Source organism: Pseudorasbora parva, chromosome 22 (assembly GCF_024679245.1).
Source record: "Pseudorasbora parva isolate DD20220531a chromosome 22, ASM2467924v1, whole genome shotgun sequence".
NCBI classification, from domain to species: domain Eukaryota; kingdom Metazoa; phylum Chordata; class Actinopteri; order Cypriniformes; family Gobionidae; genus Pseudorasbora; species Pseudorasbora parva.
The window spans coordinates 11,254,239-11,276,090 of NC_090193.1; the positions used below are offsets into that span (position 1 = coordinate 11,254,239).

A 21,852-nucleotide genomic window follows, 5' to 3' on the forward strand; every position below is an offset into this window, starting at 1 on the left:
CGCACAAATGGGTGTAAATGCATTTTAACCACCTCAGGCTTAAACTAGCAAAAAACACTTACCTTAATCAAGAAAGTATCTTAATTATTGTGTTTTTCATATATATATATATATATATATATATATATATATATATATATAGTTACTATAATAACTTCAGAACATTTCATTTTTGTGTTTTCAGTTAGCCTTTATAATAGCTTAGTCTAATAGCCTACTAGCTTAGCATAGAGCGCTAATTGATTAAGAAAAGCCCTTTTGATTATTAGCCAAATACAACATATCATATCATATGAAAATATGCTAATCTTTTTGATCAGGTATTGAGGAATAAGGATCTTGCATACCACTCATGTATGACACTGTATTCATCAACAACTGATGAATGAGAGAACATATGCACACACGTATTGAGTCTGACAGAAATTTAGCATGAGAACCTATTCTAATGCACGGCACAAGTACAGTTATTAATGAATGATGTCTGAAGTAATTTAAATATATTCACAAAAAATGAATTGTCAGTGGAGTTGTAAACACAAAACTATGAACTTGACCGAAACCCTTAAGAGGCCAAATCCAGGCACATGTCTTTTTATTGACTGAATGACTGATATCTGCTGAGAGAAAACATGTGTTCTTTCATGTATGTGATGAAACACAAAGTGACCCCAAGACAAAATTGAATTTCATATTTTTTTGCAGTCCTGTTTAATCGAGTGCTGAACATATGTGAAAAGTTTTGTTAAGTGTCCTGAAATAGTGCAATTTTGTGAAGAGAGAAAACATTGCTTCGATTATTGTAATGGACACCCATAATTTATATTTATAACGCATATGCTGTAATACAGTGGGGTCTAAAAGTCTGCGACCACATGGGATTTCTGTGCTTTAACATCTCATTTAAGCCAGGAAATAACAAGTTTGATGTAAAATAAAAAATAAATATTTAAGATGAATTCTTCCAATGAAACACACAAGTTGCTCCATTTTCAAATCATGCTGAAAAGAGGACATACCAAGCACTAAAACATTTTCAAATCCATATTTGTTCATCTTTTCTTTTTTTACTCACATCGTTATGCTTATAATATAATTTTTAAAGGAAGAAATATGAAAAATATAAAAAAATAAAAATATTTTCATTTCACCAAAATACAAGCATTTTCACTAGTGGTCTCAGACGTTTTGATAAGGTTAGTCATGGCCAGATTTTATCCAGAAATCATGCCATACAAGTGTTTTTTTGTAATTAAATCTCTATGTGCTTAAATCAGTTGCGTCTTCTCTGATCAGTCTGGTTAAATCTTTGAGGCCAGTTTCTCTCTCTCTCTCTCTCTCTCTCTCTCTCTCTCTCTCTCTCTCTCTCTCTCTCTCTCTCTCTCTCTCTCTCTCTCTCTCTCTCTCTCTCTCTCTCTCTCTTTCTCTCTGTATCTGCTTATGTCCTCTTTGATACTCTAAACTTGGCTCTCTATACAGAAATGAAAGCCAGAACGCCACACACTTGACTTAGCTGTGGTCAACCTCATAAAGTTCCAGGAGTTTTGAGTTTTACATGAAAAAGTATGCTTTGAGTGTATTCTCTTCTAACAGAAAAGTCCAGTTTGGCTCCAGTAATGAGTCTCTTTCCTCCCCGGGCACATGATAGTCAAAAAAGTATGTATTTGCATCCCATATTTTTCCATTCTTTATGAATCCCTCTGTCATTGGCAGAAGTTGTGATTAGTGGCATCCGCAGGCTCTGACGACCATGTTGCGGTACTTTTTCAATATTACATTGGAACTGTCATCGAAGTACAAAACGGAAATTCCGTGCAGCTGAGTTGGAGCGCAGCAGGGCTTCGGGACTGTTTCTGGGTTTATGAAATGGACCTAAGAAGACCAGAGAAACACATGATTTGAAGCGAAACATTATAATGATAACAACTGCAGAGCATAAGTATAAGTGGTAAATAATTGAATTAAACTTTTATTACTAATGTCCATTTTCTGTATAGAACTCCACAGGAATCTCAGCAAATTTCCGAAAAATTAAGGGATTAATTAAGAGCACTGCACTTAAACCCGGGTTATCGTCGTTCTTAACCCCGCTTTTAGCCTTGTAGAGAAATGTTTCACACTTGTAATGTAAAAGCATAGGGCTTAGCACTGCTTTTTACCTGAAACACTACTCTGGAGCACCGCTTTCACGGTCTTAAGCCTTGTGTATGATGGGATGATTATCGCACATGCTTATCACCAGCGTTTTTCGAGACATTTTAATGTGACTGTGTTCAAACCCAAGTAATTTTCACTAGCGATGTATATAAATTCACTTCTTGACAGTAGATGTCGCTTGAATACTGGAGATGAATACAAATTCACTTCTTGACAGTAGATGTCGCTTTTGATTTGATTGCAGATCAAATAGGATTTGATGGAAACTCACCATCGAATACTATTTAATATACAATTCCTCTGCATAACAACTCCCTCTTATTGAGATTTTTGTAGTCGCTGTGACGTTTGTCATAAAGTTTGTGTTCAGACACCAAAGAGACCAGCAGCCCTACATTCATCTTGCCTTGTTGCATCTTCTTCTTCATCTGCTTACTTCCTCCTAGAAGTCTTCATCTTGGGTATCAATGTGTTCTTGGCAAGCTACAACCAACCAGAGCAACGTGAAGCAGAGCTAGTTGATAATTAAACTTTCGCCGTATCCAATCAGCAAAACTCCGAACATATCTTCCCTTCTTAAGAATGACTTCAGTGCCGTTCTTTGTTCTTTTCTGAAAGAAAAGCTTAACTCCAAGTCTTCCAGTCGCGGCCAAAGCGGATTCAAAAGACCGCCGTTCGCCAGCTTCTTTGTTTACAAGACACTGGCATTAAATTAGATTTGCTTGATTTCTAAGCTAGTTATAGAGAGGAATTGCAGATCAAATAGGATTCAATGGTAAATCCTATTTGATTTGTAATGAAAAGCGCCATCTACAGTCAAGGAGTGAATTTGCCAGAGAAAATTGCTTGGGAACAAAAAGACTTGAAAAACGTGCGCATAATCGTCCCGGTGTGCACAAGGCGTAACAGTGTGAAACGTCATTTTATGAATATCCAGGATTATTTATTAATCCTGAGTAATTTATGAGCAGTGTGGAACATGAAGCAAAATGACGTACCAGTCAAATTTTTTTGACGTACCAGTAATTTTACCAGTGAGGTATGATGCTATTGACAGTTATAGATTAATCGTGATTAAACATTTTAACCGTTGCCCAGCACTTATATATATATATATATATATATATATATATATATATATATATATATATATATATATATATATATATATATATATATTTCTCCAGATGTCAATGTTTAATCGCATGATTACTCGCATGATTTTCTGTGATTAATCGTGATTGATCGCAGTATTCGCAAAAATCAATAATGAATACAAAAGTGTTGCTAAATGAACAAAAGTGCAATAACATATGATCTGCAAACACTTTAAACAAATAAGGTGCTTTTTACAGCAGTTAAAAGTTAGTAACAGTTACAATATTTCTTTTAAATATCAACTTAAACATTCATTTAATCCAAATAAATTAAATTGGTGGTATACATATATTGATTCTGTAGTAATATTCTCATCAGTGTTCTGTCAGTTTAACATAGGCCGACTTAAATCTGCATATTTGTGATATTCACCCCAGGGCGTTATTTAATTTTATAAAGGCCATTTTTTAAAATCTTATTAAATGCATGCATCATCTTTCCTGTTAAATTCTTACATTTGATTAATAAATTCAGTTATAATAGTAAATACACTAGGGCTGTTACCAATCAAATTAAATAATTTAAACTGCAAAAAATACAGCTGCAATAAATAATGTTATAAGATTGATGTTCTAAATAAAACATGCAATTATACTTTTAAACATAACCGCCAATAGCGGACAGCAAGTGATCGTCTTCATAAGTGAGTCACTGAGGCGTTTATTCAAATGATTCATTCAAGACGCTGAATCATTTAGTTACAAAACACCGCGCTGAGTGTTGCTTTCTTTTGGATCAAAAAAGGTTGTTTGGATCTAAAATGTAAGTAACTTAATATTAATTAGGCTACTGGTTATTGAACTAGGCTACACCATTCATGCTGCACAATTCACGATTGCAAAGTCGACTTGTGTTATTAACAATATCATAAATCATAAATATCAACAACTACAAATATATATATATATATATATATATATATATATATATATATATATATATATATATTCATGTAAGAAAGACAATTACTATATGACATTGGAATGACACGTTGATCATTAAATAATGACAAATGATTGTAGGACTCACCAGTGTCTGTACAATAGCATGGTTTGTGGCATTCATATAAGAGTTCAAAGGAAACACACATTCTCCTTCACAGTAGTATGCAGCGTAACCCTCTGGAGCAATGATCCAGTCCTGGAAACAAAAGAAAGAAAGAAGAGAAGAGAAAGTTTAGAGGAGATAAAGGCATACAATGAAAGAGGAGTCTGAAACAGGAAGCTCACGGTACCTGCCATCCCAGATCTCTGAAGCTGACATAGAGTTCATGCTTCTTGCAGCCTTGTTTGGGGTCTACACTGGCACCGTCTGCACAGAACAGATGGAAGGTTAATTATATGTAGCACATTTGTATGTTTATTAGGGTTAAGTACAATGGTATATATGTCGGATGGTAGAAATAAATGTTAAAAAAATACATAAGGCTGAAAATTACAACAATTAACTAAGACAAGATAACATTTTATTGTAAGAAGTGTCACCTGTACCCTCGGCTGTCTTTAAAGCCACCTGGCTGGGTGCAACACCAGCTTTGGGGTTTTTAGAACGGTGGTGACCCCTCTGTTTGTTTCCTGATGCTGAGCGTACACTACGGAGGTGGATTCCTGACGCTTTCAAAAACGCCACCATAAACGGCTGCTTATTCTGAGGTCCACTGCTGCCCACCAGACCTGCTCTCCTTGGGTTCATTCTTTGACCTACAGAGGGCGACAGTGAGCTGCATGATGACTTTAAGATAAATATTCTGCTTATGAGTTATCATGTCATTCCAATTGTTTGTTTTTGCCATCCTGAACATTTTTCAAAATATCTTCTATCGTCTTTTTACAGAGGAAAGAAATTCATACAGGTTTGGAACGACATGATGGTGAATAAATGATAACAGAATTTTCCTTCTTGCCAACTATCAGTTTAAAGGGTTAGTTCCCCCAAAAATGAAAATGATGTCATTGATTAATCACGCTCATGTTGTTCTAAATCTGTAAGACTGTTCATCTTTGGAACACAAAAATGAAGATCTTTTTAAATAAAATGTAAACTTTACTACCTTTCTGTCTATCAGTTGACAACCTACGCAACTATCACTTTGAAGCTCCAGAAGGGTAGTAAAGACATTGGAGATTAATGCTGCCTTCATGTGCTATCAGAATGATCATAAATACTACTTTCCTAGTTAATAAATATGACATGAACGCTCTCTCAAGTCAAAATTTAAATGTGATGAGCTCATAATCACGAGGGGGAAGAAGGAAATTTCCGATAGCATGTTAAGGCAGCATCAGACAAGACGTTGCATATTAATATTTTGCAAAAAAAAGTGGTATATTTGGTATATAAAACTGGTATAAGTGGTATATAAAAAATTGCCCAAACAAAGCAATCCCGACATCATAAAATTAAGGTTAAACCATTGGAGTCACATGGATTACTTTTTTCGATGAATTTAATACTTTTCTGTGGCTTGAAAGTGGTAGTTGCATAGGCTGTCAGTAAAGGGACAGAAAGCTTTCAGATTTCATTAAAAAGATCTTCATTTGTGTTCCGAAGATGAACAAAGGTCTTTTGGGTTTGAAACGACATGAGGGTGAGTTATTAATGACAGAATTTTCATTTTTTGGGTGAACTATCCCTTTAAGTGCGATTCTGCCATATGGTAGGATGGAAGTTTGGCAGGTTATGTTATAAAGATATCTTGATATTTGTTGATAAGTGTATGTGCGGTTACCATGTGCGGTTTCCAGAGAAAGCTGCAGTCCGAAGTTCTGACCAGGGTTTATGACCCAGTGGTTGCTGGTGACTGTGAGGTCAAACACCAGCCATCCCTCTTCTGCCGCCCATATCACTCGTGAGTCCAGCAGGTACAGCTCCCTAAGCAGGGTCAGAAGAGGTCATATATGAGTCAATAGCTTTTTACTAAGATTGAGAAAAAGTGGATATGATGACTGAAACAATAAAAAACACAGCACGATTTTTACATTTTCTGAATAAAATGAGTCCTCTTTGCCCATGCTAAACCTTAAATGCGATTCTAAAATATGTGTTGTTATGCAGTTCCTAGAATGTTCTACGAAGCCCCGCACATGAAATACAGAGGGAAAAAACGAGTTATTGTGGCTTTGATTTAAGAATGTGTTCCCACATCTTCTATTTAAATTGTTGGTTCTAAGTTCACAATATATATTGTCATGTGATGGGTGCTGTCTTAGTCAGTACTAGTAGTAACCCACCACCGAGTTTCTATGACATTCTGGTTCCTAGATATGTCTTGAATCAGGTCTCCTTGTTCAGTGTAAGTATGTGGGAGTTTTCGCCTGTTTGATTGTCCACCAGGTTAAAATAAATAAAATATATAATCTGTTTAGTAGCAGCAGCAGCAGTAATAGTAGTAGTAAAGAAGCACATCAATTCTTAACACATCATTTCAAGGGAATCATTGATGGTCATTTATAACATAATAAGTAAGGAACAAGATACATTCTGAAATTTCATTTTTAAATTTGTTCAAATAACTAACAGGTGGGCTAACATGAGCAACATTTCTCAGGCCAAAAAGTTCTGTTCATTGTAAATACACTGTCAAATAAAAAAAAGAGTACAAAATTGTACCTTTTACGGTACAAGTGGCCGTCACTGGGGCTGTACCCTAATGCAGTGGTTCCCAACCACATTCCTGGAGCCCCCCTAACACTACACATTTTGCATATCTCCTTTGACTGACACACCCATTTCAGGTCTTTGAGTCACTACTAATGAGCTGATGACCTGAATCAGGTGTGTTTGATTGAGGAGACATGCAAAATGTGCAGTGTTAGGGGGGCTCCAGGAATGTGGTTGGGAACCACTGCCCTAATGGGTACATTTTTGTACCTCTAAGTCAAGTCAAGGCTAGGCAAGTTCGGTCCTAGAGATTTGATGTTCTCCAGAGTTTAGTTCAAACCCTTCTAAGCCACAGTATAAAACTCATGGCCCCCAGCATGCATTGCAGCTGCATCCATTGAAATTTATATGCCAATTCTTGATATTGTGTGCGTCTAACCCCCCCCCCCCCCCCCCCTTAGAATTTTTTTAAAAATCACAATTTAGAACATATGATCTGTGTCAAGAAAGTATTGTTGGTGAATATTATTTATTAACATTTTTATTCAGTGATGAGTTTAGTCAAACATTATTCTTCATGATACATTTTGTTATTTTGCTTTGAACAATTGTGTTTTGTTTACACCAAGGTTATTTTCGTAAACGAAAACTGAAACTAAGACTAAAACTATTGGTCAAAAAACATTTTCGTAAACTGAAATAAAATTTAAAAATCTGAATAAATAAAAAACTAAAACTAAACGAAACTAACTAGTCTTACTAAAAAACTAACTGAAATAAAATAATAATTAGCAAAAATAAATATTCGTTTTCGTTGTTAATAAGCTCTCTTTAATGTGGTGGAAAATCTGACTGTGGCGGTTGAGGGAGTGTCTATTGCGCTACTGCGCGTCAAGTGAGCTGAGGAGATTAACCGCTGTCCTGTGACGGACGCGTGCAGACAGGCAACACATCGCCAGTCCTAAACGGGAGTTCACAAAGAATCAATGCGTCCGTGGCAGTGAAAGGGGAAATAACACAAGATAATGAGATGCACATTGAACTTCTTTTAAGCTCACTGTTTTAGAATGCCGTTTCTTACGTGACGAGAGACGCAGGCACAAAAGTCAGCAACTATATTAGCAAATAACGTTACTAGCCTACTGTGCGTTTGAGATTTCATGTTTGCATAATATTGACAGGCTCAAAGGTGTTATCATAATCATTTACTACTAATAATATTATTATCTGTGTGGAGACATTTCCCCACAAAGTAGGGAATGCCAGGACACACACACACACGTTTGTTTCACTATATAAGTGAGGACATTGCATGGACTTCCATTGATTTTGTATCAGGTTAATGATATTTTATATCTCCTAACTCAATTCCTATCCCTAAACCTACCCATCCCAAGAACGTGCAAAACAATAGATTTAAATAAAAACATGTTTTGGCCGATTTATAAGCCTTTTTAACTAGTGAGGACCAGTCGAATGTCCTTACTAGTCAGTTATCATAATATTTTACTAGAGAAGTGAGGACATTGGTCCCCTTTACAATTATAGCACAACAAACACACACACACACACACACACGCACACACACATGTCTGGTGCGCTATCTTTGTGGGGACTTGCCATATAGACGGTTTTTATACCATACAAACCATATATTCTATCCCCCTACACTGCCCCTGCCCCTAAACCTACCCATCACAGGAAACTTTCTACATTTTTACATTTTCAAAAGAACTCATTATGTATGATTTATAAGCTTTTGTACCCATGGGGACCTCAATTTAGGGGACCACACACACACACACACACACACACACACACACACACACACACACACACACACACACACACACACACAGAGCAAAACAGTGTGTAGACACTGCTAGCCTACATTGTACTACTGAAGAAATTAAAATAAGCTTTTAATTGTTTAACAATATTTCATCTGTTATGAGTGAGTTTGTCTGGAATTTATAATTTTTACTTTTCTATTTTACGTTGCATCTATTTTGTTCTTAAAGATAGATCCTGTATAGGTCATAGTTTGACTCAAGCTTTTTTGCTCAAAGGTGAAGACCCAACTTTACGCATGTTTTGTAAGACCTTCCTGGGTTTAAACAATAATGCTCGTTTATCAAGTTATTTCACTTAAGGATGTTTAGTAAGATTAAACTCTAATCTGTTAATTAAACTTTGCTGAAATTAAAAACCTTGATTTGGTCTCTACACTTCATTATGGTAACTCTGCTAAACTATAATTACTAAAACTAAAACTGAAACTAAATAAATAAAAACTAAATAGAAATGTATTTGCAAAATAAAAACTAAACTAAAACTAGCAAAACCATTTGTAAAACTAACTAAAACTAAACTGAAATTTGTAGCAAAATTGAAAACGATAATAAAATAAAAACTAATTTATAAAAGCAAAACTATAATAACCTTGGTTTACACTGTAACTAAAAATCACAAACTTACTTAAAAATCAAAGTCAAACGGGAACACTAAAGGGAACACTGATCTCCATAATGGTGACCAAACATTTTCAATTAAACATCAAAAAATTTTGTCAAAATTTCTCTGTTAATTTTTCAATAAGATCTGCTATAGATGTCATTCAGGGTTGGAACCAAACTCTCCAGGACAGCGACTCACTAGCACCCAACTGAGGGAAACAATGGTATAATTGTACCCTAAGGACCAATTGTGTACCTTTAAAGGTACAGTAATATGTTTTGTTCCCCAAGGAAAAAAATTGTACCTCCACTGTACCTTTTTTTCTGAGAGTGCTGAAAAAGCCAGTATAAACACGGCATGAATTTGGTCTATTCTGGTTGAAGCTGGTATAGTGCTGGACTAGCTGGTGGACCAGCAGAGTCATGCAGTTCTCAAGCAAAACTGAGCTGGTGTAGCTGGTCCCCAGGTACTCCCGCTTCCCCTTAAGGTGACCAGCAAACAAGCAACCAACATCCCATGCATGTTCTAGCATGCAAAACATACCTTATGCTGGTGTCCAGCAATGCTGGATTTTCAGCACGGTAGAAATGAATGAAGCATAGCTCACACATAATGCACTTTTTGTGTTCCAGGTGCTTCAACAGCAGTCCGAAAGGTATCTCATAATGAAATACATGCACAATGTATTTTATTATGACACAAGATGCTTTCTGATCAATGCAGCGAATCTGACCAAACCAAATATCAGAAATTCGCCAGAAAACAGTAAATGTGGCCACACCTTAAATATCTCAGTGAGACTTTTACTTCAGTGTAGTTAAAAATGTAAATCGTCATTTATAATGTAGTCAAATTTGAGCATCATTAGCATTAACATCATGATTTCTTCATGAGGTTTACTTTGCAGACAAGGAAATGAGAAGCTAAAATGTCATTTCATGCCAGAACTTGTTATCCTTCTCAGATAAAGATAACACAAAATAACCTCTATTCCATGAGATAAAAACTTGAGGTCTGGCTCATATGACCCATAAAATCAAAAACAACTGACGCTGCACAGGCAACAACATGTTTCCAAAACAGCTCGAAATTCTCTCTGATTAAATGTGACGTTACTTAAAAGACATCAGATTGTCCTCCGGTGATGAAAACGGGGCTTCTGGATGGCTCTCCTGAACAATGACTCGACTTACAGGTAGGATTTCAAACCTTGAGGGCATAAGGAGACAAGGTGTCTAGTCGCCTTGCTGTCTGTGCGCATCAACGGGGTGAACCGTCTCTGCATAACAATGGGAGAGGTGCAGGAAGGATGATTCACAATGGGTGGTCTTCACGGGGAATGTGTGCATCGGGGGTGGATAATGCTTTAGTATGCATGTAATTTAGGACAAGCAATGGAGAACTCAAAAGAGACAGTCTGTCTGGGCACGTCTCACCTGGAGGACTTCTTCAGGTTTTTCATTTTATGGACACAATCAGAACTTACCAGAAGAGGTGTGATCAAGGATGAGGGAATGAAGGGGAAATCATTTTGAGTGGAGGAATGGGGTGTTTCTCCAGATGTCAGGGGCGGAGAACCTCCCTTCCACTGAGGACTTTGCATCTCGATAATTGACAGTAATGGCTTTGTAATGGCGGCTGCCCTCACTGCTTGTTAGCGGCCACACCGTAAATCAGTTTGAGGAATTCTGTGGGAGCCCTGGCACTAGACATGTACTGTTGGGCAGACAAATCAGTGTGTGTGTGTGTGTGTGTGTGTAGGTCCATCCCTCCCACATTTAAGCTTAAAAAGTGTGAGTGGTGGCATATGTTTCATTTCAGACATCTCACTGTTTTTTATTATGTCTAGAGGCTTTTACACACTACTCTATTAAAAACCTAACCAAATTGAACATACCAAAGTAGTGAATTAGCTTTTACATATCTGAAAAATTATATCCTTTACAGCTGACACATAAATAACCAAACCATTAAAGGCCCAGGGCAAACAGATGCACATCAAAATGAAAGTCAACGTGAAACGCCATGTCGATTTGACTTGCATAGTCGGACATATTTTACAGAAGAACAGATTTTTAATGAAAGGACGAGATGTGATATCATGAATTGATAATTGATTGGATCATGAAAGTGAGTGTTACGTACTACAAGAGTACGGGGAGAAGATGAGAAGGGATTTGTAAAGTAGTTTCCAAAAAGGATCTAAATTAATTGCATTTCGAAATTTCATGCACTGTTGAATCACACACAACTCAAAGAGTAATGTTCGGAGCGATGTCATGAGCTGAATGACAAGATACAAGTATGTTTTGCTTTTATTTCATTATGACATACCTTTTGGACTGCTGTTGAAGCACCTGGAACACACTGACATGGAATGTCTCATTTTCATAACGCTCATGCACAAAGTCCTTGTAGATGCGGAACTCTGCGGCAGTCACGGTTTCGCCCGCCGGGATGCGGGAGAGGTCAAAGCGGAACTCTCTGCGGTGCTGATGATACAAATGGAGGTCTTCATCTGGATCCACTTCAGAAAGAGGGAGGAGAATGAGTTAATATGCGGTTAATATGTATGAAATGCAATTGAACTGTCCTTCAAACAACATTTCTATTATCCTTTCATTTACCTGCACATAAACATACAATTATCTACTAATATTATTAAAAATTACCCCATGATTTACTCACCGTCAAGCCATCCTAGATGTATATGACATTCTTCTTTAAGACTAATTCAGTGGGAGTTATATTAAAAAATATTCTGGCTAATCCAAACTTTATAATGGCAGCCCACAATTTGAAGCTAAAAAAAGTGCATCCATCTAATAAAAAAGTTTTAAACAGCGATGTTTTTCTTACACAAACCCATTGATTTGCTCCAGAAGGCCTTTAATAACCCCTTGGAGTCATGTGGATTATTTTAAAATTGGATGGATGCTCTTTATTGAGATTCAACTTTTGGGCTGCCATTATAAAGCTGGGAAGAGTCAGATTATATGGTAAATGGACTGCATTTATATACCGCTTTTAACAGACCCTATGGCAATCCAAAGCGCTTTACATTTTGCCTCACATTCACCCATTCATACACTGACGGCAATGTTGACCATGTAAGGAGCCATCCAGCTCGTCGGGAGCAGTCGGGGGTTAGGTGTCTTGCTCATGGACACTAGGTCAGGTGGAACCGGGGATTGAACCACCAACCTTCCGGTTTGTAGACAACCTACATGAACCACTGAGCCACTGCCGCCCCTTTTTATATATATATATATATATTGTTTTCAATCCTCAAATAAAGATTTTAACGGAAAATAAAGATTCCATTCATGATTCGAATAGCCAGTGTCACGTGATTTCAGCAGTTTGGCACACAATCCGAATCATGAATCAATACGCTGATTCATAACCGTTCTAATCTTTATTTGAGGATTGAAAACAAACCCGGAAGAGAAGATGCTGAATAAAGTGGTAGTTCTTGTTATTTTTTGACCCAAATGTATTTTTGATGCTTCAAGAGATTCTAATTAACCCACTGATGTCACATATGGACTACTTTGATGATGTTTTTATTCCCTTTCTGGACATGGACAGTATAGTGTGCATACACTTCCATATGCTCTCGGACTAAATATAAAATATCTTAAACTGTGTTCCAAAGATGAACGGAGGTCTTACGGGTGTGGAACGACATTAGAGTGAATCTTTAATGACATAAATTTCCTTTTTGTGTGAACTAACCCTTTAAGACAAAAATGTGGAAATTAGTCACAATGTGACTGTCCTCATTATGTGGACAGAAATAATATTTAAAATACTTTTATGATCTAATTGGTGTCTATTTTGCATCACAGTTCACATACATTTTAAAAAAATATTGAGTTTGTGGAGTGACTTCCACAATCAATGTTATTAACTGATATTTTGCATGGACGTTTTCTATGTAAAATGTCAGAATCTGTGCCAAGTTGTTTAAAAACTCTTGGTGGTTTGGTCTCATTGCAAACTACAGGCTTTTGTCTCATTTAACTTCACAGTGCCGCTGCCAGCTAACGAGTACACACACTCACACCACAGCATAAGTCACTATACCCTAGACTTCATTCTGTCAGAAACACAGTGGAGTCACACTGAACGCTTACGCTTGATTGCCTCACCCACATCACTGTGTCCAAAAAAGAAATGTTTGCTTCCATAAGCTAGTGATTGATCTGGGCGCTGGGTACCCTGGGGAGTGAAGCTGGGGGAGAAACCACAGGCCCTGCACCCACCCACCATAGACTTCAATCACACACATGTGCCAACCACAAGAAAAGCTCTGTTAAAGGCCTGGCCCGGAAACCAACGGTGCCCCACATATACATATACGTAATGGATACACATGCATGTTCAGATAGTATATTGGTGGCTCAGATGGAGACTCCTTGCCATGCTAACCTGAGAGACCTGTAAAACTGTGGTAAATTAATCAAATACCGGATAAGGAAGAGGTCTTAAGTAGCATCTGGCTTGTTTCAAATATTCTAGATATAGCTGACCACATATGGGACAAGGTTGTTCCTATACTGTTGAAAGACCACTATATCACCAGCATATGTTGGGTTGTGGATGCTGGGATCAGCTAGCTTTCACCAAAGTAACCACCTTGACTATTTCAGCATAACATTCTGAAAGCTATTTTTTCAGTAGTTTGTTGGCAATTGGCATCTGAATCTGTGTTAATCCACACCCATAAACAGCAAGAGAGGCTAAAATAAAGTATCTCCATGAGTGCAGAGAGAAAAAAAATCATAATGAAGTCTTGGCCGACACAGAATTAACCCCTGTGTTGTTTCCAACCAGCTGAGGCCATCCTCAGAATTTCCAGTCTGACGGTGGCATGAGCAGAACATTCCCTGGAGGTATTGTGCTGTTTTTACAATGCTAACCAATCATTGTAAATTGAGTACCACCCCTCCACTCACTCAAAAGTTTTCAAGTGACCTCCTGCAGGTATTTAGGGAAACCGTCATGATGATTCCTCTCATCTTTTCATACACATCCTGTCTGTGAGTTCATGACATCCTATGCTAGAGTCTTTTCCAACATCTCACTATCTTGCGAAAGCATGGTTACTGGGGGAAGCACTCTGAGAGGAAGAACTCTGAGGTATGTGCATACTCAAAATAGCGAGTCATTTGTTTGACCGCAATTAAACAGTGGAAAGGAAAACATGGGTATTTTATGGAGGCAATAATTGCTTGTAAGGTTTGGTGCGTTTATGTGAAATACCATGATGCAATGATCTGCACTCAGATATGCACGCGGCACCATGTGCTGTGTTCTAACGCTTAATTCTCGATCTGAGGACAGGCATGAGGGCAAATACACTTGGCAGAACAAACTGTTTTAATTATTTTAATCTCTGCTGAGTAAAAATAATCATTACACTTGCAGATGCAAGCCATTTTCTGTTGTAAAATATGTGCTATCAATCAATTAAAGGTATTAATAAAACGAATTACATAACAATCAATCAATCAATCGAATACGGATATCAATATATGAGTATTATCAGCCCTCAAAAGATGATTCAAAGATAATTAAAACATTGAATAAACTTTACAGTGGCTTTCGAAATTAACAAGAGAGCATTATATTGTCTCAATGCTAGGCTAAATGCTAAACAGACAATGACAAATGTGTTTTCTGAGATGGCTGAAAAACTAATTGGGGGTCTAATCGGCTTTTGATGGCGAGGCAAGAAATCTGAGGTAAAATCTGCTTACATTCTTTAAAATCAGCTTATGAACATAAACAGGTGGATTTGTACACTGCGTGTTGTGCATGCTTCTACTTTGAGTTAAGCGTTGCATGGAATTTGGATTAACAAATCGCATAAGGGATCGCTGTTCATTTCTCTTTGGTTATGATAATCTTGGTCGACTTTTTATCTTAAATGTAAACTGATTAGGTGTCTTCTGCACCCTTATGTTCCATATCAAACACTTCATTTAATGGAGCTTTTTTGGGTTTAAAAACATGGCAGACTAAACGTACTAGGCCAAATAAGTGCGAAATGTCTAGATTCTGATAAGAAATGTGGAGGATTTTAACATTTTCATTAGCAGGAGCATCAGTGTCTGTTTCAAACTTGCATGTGAAATACGTAAACATGGAAAACGGGACTCATTTTTACCACAAGCTGCTCTATGAGGTCACATCCAGGTTACTGGAAAACCACAACCTCTTCACAAATTAAACCTAGAAAAGGAAAGTTTGGGAAACCAAACTTTGATGTTAGCTTGACAACGCATTGTTTAAGATTTTAAAATGTATGTTTTTTTATTTATTTATTATAGGTCCATTCCAACCACTTTAAAATGGAATCTTGGTCTGTCAAAATGAACACATTTAGATAGTTGGACTGAAGAAAAAAAAAACTTGACTTGAAGTTTAAAACCATTTGAAGGCTATATAAACATTGAGCAGTTTGGAGAGAGGGTGTAAAGTTTGAAGTTTATATAATCCTTGTGTGCTATCTTTGGAAGTTTAAAGAGAGATTTCAGATTTGAAGGGATGCATGTCTACCTAGGAAGTTGCCACAATAGTTACTTGACAGTCTGGTTGCTTGGTAGTTGTTAGGCCTTTAAAGCTGTTTCCTAAGGTGAGTTGCAAAGGTTTTATTGCTACATGGTTGCTGAGATGCTCTGAGTTGTTGCTAGGGTGGGCTCCAGAGTGAGTATTCTGCCGGGCACCAGAAAGAAAACACCCTGTGCTACACCAGCCCGATCACCCCCTCCAGCACTGATTACATACAGATCATAACCCTGCCCTCTCATTAAATGTGTAAAACATTTCATCAAATTAATTTGATGAAATTATAGTGCGTTGGAATATTTTTTTTCCTTGTCCAAAGGAAACGACGACAGGAATAGGGCTCCAGAAATGTTCAAGGAATGCACTGACCGGATCTTGCCCTTGCGGACTTAATAAATACACACTCTGGCAAACACATTTGCATCATTAGTTTCACACAACCGCACTCATGTCCACATCTCGGAATAAAATGAAAACCCTGTCTTTCAAATATTCAGCATCTCTTTCGACCACACACATACAAACTGTTCACAAACACTAAGAGGTCTAGTCTTGAAAGCAAGAGTGTTTGGATGATGTATGTGACCCTCCATGTCTACTGCCCTCAGCACTCTCCAAAAAATGCCTCCCTAAATCCTAGTCATGCGAAACAAAGCCCCATTAAACCCCATGTCTCAGAGCTTTGAGGGGATTCTGTGGAAATTGGATATACTGTTGCTGCCATTACATTTAACTGTGTTGAATAAGTCAATTTAAGTAAAAAAAGGTTACTACTATTAATAACAATAAATTATGCATAATTACGAGAAAAAACTCTATTGTGTGTATAGCCTATATATTACTCAGTTCTTATAACGGTCCCCTTAAAATAAAGTGTAAAAAAACTAAACTTTTTTTTTATCTCTATGTAATGGAATTACTGCGAAACACATTATTTGTAGGCCTATGTAAAATGCATCTGATATTTCAGATTTGGGCATATATTTACTGAACACATTGAATATTAAGAATACTAAGAATATTAAGAGCTTTGATTAATAACATACATCAACTTATTTATATCTATAATACAATAATTTAAAACCAATTAAATTATTTTCGCAAACCAAATAATCCCAGTTTATTGCTTTTACAATTTTTACTATAAAACACTTATTGTTAGGACAAGCAATGGGTTAAAGTGAAAGCAAATGACTTTGGCACCCAATAATTATTTTTCAATTATTTTAAATAAAAACAATAAAACTTGTTGTCATCGCTCAAGAACCCAATACAACCTAAATGATTTTAGGACGATATAGGATAAGGCTTGACCTAAATACCATACAAACTTTATTAAGTCATTTCTAGGTGATTGAATCCACCAAGATCATATCCTCTTTGTTATAGCCTACTGATTAAATTGCAATATGACAACTGATCATCTGATAGATCAGTTTGATTTGATTCACATTTGGTACAAAATCATGACATTCCTTTAGCAATCCATAGAGACTGCTTTAAATAATTGTGTTCTAAAGATGATATATCATAAATGCTCACCCAGATTGACAAAGCTCATCACCATGTCGGCATCGCTGAGAAAGCGACTGTCCTGTTGGGTCATCATCGGGGGTCCCGGGGTCGTGTACGCCGGTTCATAAGAATACGCAATCCCGCTGCGCTGATCTCCGTCCTCATGGATGGCGTTATACAGATCCAGCATGTACATGGGAGCTGCGGTGCGTCTCTCGTGCAGGAGCGGACGGGGCCGGTGCGGCAGCCCGAGGATGGAGAGGATCTCCCGCTGCATCTCTCTGCGCTCCTGGCTCTTCAGCCGCCGCTGGATGAAGCTGGACTGAATGTCATTATCCAGGGTGAAGTTAGCTTGCATCGCGTCCGCGAGCACACTGCAACCACACGCCACTATCAAAGTTGAGATCAGCAGCGCTGGAAACATATTTAATAACGTATTCTTAAAAATAAAATAAAAAGTCTTCAGTTAGATAACTTGACGTCTTGCTACTTCATTTGAATATATCCTGAAGCTGTGTTGAGTTTTATATTGAATATACTGAATGTGTTGAATAATCCAGTCCGGCGATAAATCCAGCATGATCTGCGATGATGCATTGATGGTCTCGTTGTTTCTGCTGTTGTCTACACGCTTTAAATAGCCCGCTGAAGCTCGTGGGTGGGGCGCGCGCACATGGGCTGTCTTTTAGTAAACAACATACTGGTGAAAATGATGTCCTGATTAGTACAGGTAGTATACATTTGAATAGCCTACGTTATTATAATTCGGGGTCAGTTTTACACGTTGGAATAGCTTACTGTAACATGCCACCCCTTTTTTATATAAATAAATAAACAAAATAAATAATAGCCTACTTATACACTAAACACACACACACACACACACACACACACACACACACACACACACACACACACACACACACACACACACACACACACACACACACACACACACACACACACTGCTTCTGACGTGCACTACAGTGTACATACAGTGATTCTAACGTGTTACTTTGTAACATGTTACTCTAATCTGACTACTTTTTTCCAGTAATGAGTAATCTAACTTATTACTATTTCCAAACCAGTGATCAGATTAAAGTAATTCATGCAATTCACTGTGAGTTACCATTTTAGTAATTTTCCTTAGTTAAAAATGAATATATATATATATATATATATATATATATATATATATATATATATATATATATATATATATATATATATATATATATATATATATATGTATATATATATATATATATATATATATATATATATATATATATATATATATATATATATATATATATATATATATATATAAAAAAAAATTTTTTTCAGGAAATATTTTTTTTAATTTTAATTTAAAATGTCAAGAGATACATTGTTGACTTTACTGTTAAAAATTCACTTCCAATAAAGATAGTGTTGGCAAAAACGCTTGTCATTTCTCTGTTGGGATGGCAGGGGTGTTGTCGGCAACTGCTGAATGTAATTAATAAAGTAACTTGTAATCTTACTTAGTTACTTTTAAAATCAAGTAATCTGTAAGTTTAACTAAGTTATTTTTTTAAAGGAGTAAATGTGATGTGACTATTTATACACAACCTAAAAAAAAATACAATTTGCATTTGCATCTATAGTTGACAACTCTTTTAGTGAACAACAGCATTAAAGAGATAGTTCACCCAAAAAAATTAAAATGATGTCATCATTTAAGCTACTCTACCTCAAATTACTCTAAACCTGTATGAAATTCATTCTTCTGTTGAAAAGATATTTTGAAGAATGTGAAGAATATATGCACACACACAATAGTCACTAATTCTTTGTGGACCAATCCCCCCCCCCCCCAACAATTTTTTTTTTTATGTTGGTTATGAATGTGTCACAACTTATTAATAGCCTATACTATGGGAACTCAGCAGTCGTAGCTTTCTTCAAAATACCAGTTACAGTTATTATTACAATACAATTAGTTTTAGCCATCAGTTATCAAAATGAAATAAATAAACACAATAATCAATAATGAGATCCCATAGTAATGCATTATTATTGTACAGTACATTAGCTGTACAATAATGATCCCATAATAATGCATTATTATTGTACAGTACATTAGCTGTAGTATTTTGGCAGAAACCATCACTACAGTGATGCATTTTTGTTGACTGGTCAGCCAGCGCTGTCGCTTGCTCAGTGCCATACCAGAATTCTGCTTTATTTTCTCGAGGTTAATAACTGTAGATTTATCCATCTGAGCACACAATTACCACCCGACCTGTTCAATGAAAACACCCAGCACATCCTTGACCTGTAGCCTGCCACAGGGTACCATGTTACATTCCCTGTCTGCCTTAATCTCTGATTAAGGAACAAACATCAGGCACGTCATGACAGGACCCTGTCGGGGACTCTGAAAGTCAATAGAATGACAGCGTTAACATGGTGATCTGCCATGCTGCCGACCACCTGCTGTGGTACGGGCCCCTTTTCCCTATGCCACTAGTATAGAGAGCGGCCTGGAGACACCAGTCTGGCAACCAGCCCCAACTCCTGCTGTGTTTCCAGTCTGCGTGCACCCGCCAGCCTGAGCCAAAAGGTCAAACGAGTCCCACACCCATGGTTAGCTCATACGTACTGCCCATGCTGAAAGGCACCAGTGATCTCACCAGCAACCCTCTTTGTCCTACGATTAGTCCTTCCCAGACACTTTTCCTCTGCAGACCTGTGCTGTAGTTGGGTGAGGGATGATGGTTGGGGGGGGTTGACAACTCAAAAGTTGAGAAAGTTGTCCTGGGCCTTGTGATGAGGCCACCCCCCATAAGGTTAGCCTACACATTGGGCCCCATAAAACAACAGGCCAACCCATACAAATCGCTGCAGACATCCAAGATTGTTTCACAAGTAAAAAACAGATATATCTGTCTCTCTTTGAAGCTGCCGCTCCTCTTTTTGAGATCATAATGCAAACTTAAATTGGTAGGATCTGCTGTGTGTTTATTAAATGTGAACTGTCAGGAAATAATTACGCTGCTCATTTGGATTCGTCATGAGAATAACAAGACACCGACTTCAGTCAACATGATTTAGGCCTGTATATCCTGACATGTGAAAAAAAATCGGAATTTTAAATTGAATCTTTGGACTTTTGCATATGTGTTGTTTGTGTTATGGCTCATATAAGCAGGATATAGGATAATATGGAGCAGAAAAAATGATACATTGCTGTCACTAGTGGAGTAAAAAGTACAATATTTGTCTTTAAGATGTAGTGAAGTTAAAATAATAAGTTTCCAGAAAACAATAATACTCAAGTACAGATACTTAAAAAGTGTACTTTCGTACAATACTCAAGTAAATTTAGTTACTGTCCACCTCTGATTTTTAAGCACTAAAACCATACCACAAAAGGTCATATTTTAAATCATCAACATGATGAAAAAAATTGCAAGTACTGATATGTACCTTTTACGGTACAGTTTAGGACAAATATGTACCTTTTCACTTTTGTAGGGTACCGGCCCAGTGACAGCACTGTACCTTTTTTTTCTGAGAGTGTGCATACATTTTTATCCTAAAGCCCCAAATGAGCAAAAAATAGGGAATCTGGCCGCAAGTTTTGCTCTTATAAGATCTTGCATACTTATATAAAATGCATAGTTGTTATTCTCTATTTCCCAATAATATGTCATAAGATATTTAAATGCTTTTATGACCAAAGCTCTACCCCATTGATTGGGGATAAACTTCACACAAAATCATATTAGATGCTCACATTTTAACACGATCTTTCATAAATAAATAAAAATAAATAAATAAATAAATGATGTATGGATCCAGTTGCTTCCATTCAGGAAAATATTACTAACAATATAAAAGTTATTACATTTACTTTCTAAAAACAATGCATATGACCCTACATTATGAGTTTTTTCATCATGTTGATTATTTAAAATATGATACACTAGGGTTTTTGTAATATGGTTTTAGTGCTTAAAACTTTCAAATAAAGAAGGAAAGAAGATATAGTCAAAACGTGCTCTTGTTATTTTGGGTGATCCTTTTATTTTTGGTCAGTGTTTTTCCTCGTATTCAACCTCTACCGAGCGAGTTTAAGATCTCGATTCCACTCTCACACACACACTCAAAATACGAGTTTGCAATAGCTATCCAATCTTTTGCACCATTCTGTTACTTGCACTAGGCCTTTCCTTGTTCCTTGTTTTTTTATTTTATTTTTTTATTAATCGCTCCTGTTTTCAATTGAAAATCACTAGGATTTAAAACACATGCTTTAGTGCAATGGCATCGCACTAAAGACGTCAAATGCAGGCGTATTTAAAATCACGTTTGAATCACGGTTTCAAAAATAACTCC

General features: G+C 36.8%; 1 protein-coding gene across 2 annotated transcripts; it reads right to left on the bottom strand.

Moving 5' to 3' along the window:
- Positions 1-784: 784 nt before the first annotated feature.
- On the bottom strand, positions 785-18,146 carry bmp7a (bone morphogenetic protein 7a). 2 transcript variants are annotated; one of them, XM_067431049.1, is made up of 7 exons: positions 17,491-18,146; positions 11,707-11,899; positions 6,044-6,186; positions 4,806-5,015; positions 4,550-4,626; positions 4,345-4,455; positions 785-1,872 (listed from the first exon to the last, which is right to left on the bottom strand). In XM_067431049.1, the coding sequence occupies exons 1-7, from the start codon at positions 17,885-17,887 to the stop codon at positions 1,723-1,725; spliced, it is 1,281 nt and encodes a 426-aa protein (XP_067287150.1). In that variant the 5' UTR covers positions 17,888-18,146; the 3' UTR covers positions 785-1,722. The 2 variants fall into 2 exon arrangements, with proteins under 2 accessions (XP_067287150.1, XP_067287149.1); XM_067431048.1 differs by having other exon boundaries at positions 4,800-5,015.
- Between the last annotated feature and the right edge of the window lie 3,706 nt (positions 18,147-21,852).

Bases quoted from the DNA above. Each gene is read 5' to 3' on its own strand.
- bmp7a (XM_067431048.1), bottom strand. From the start codon at position 17,887: ATGTTTCCAGCGCTGCTGATCTCAACTTTGATAGTGGCGTGTGGTTGC. The intron at 11,900-17,490 runs GTGAGCATTTAT...CTCTTTCTGAAG, and splicing joins GATGAGCTTTGTCAATCTGG to TGGATCCAGATGAAGACCTC. The intron at 4,456-4,549 runs GTACCGTGAGCT...TTTTGTTTCCAG, and splicing joins TCAGAGATCTGGGATGGCAG to GACTGGATCATTGCTCCAGA.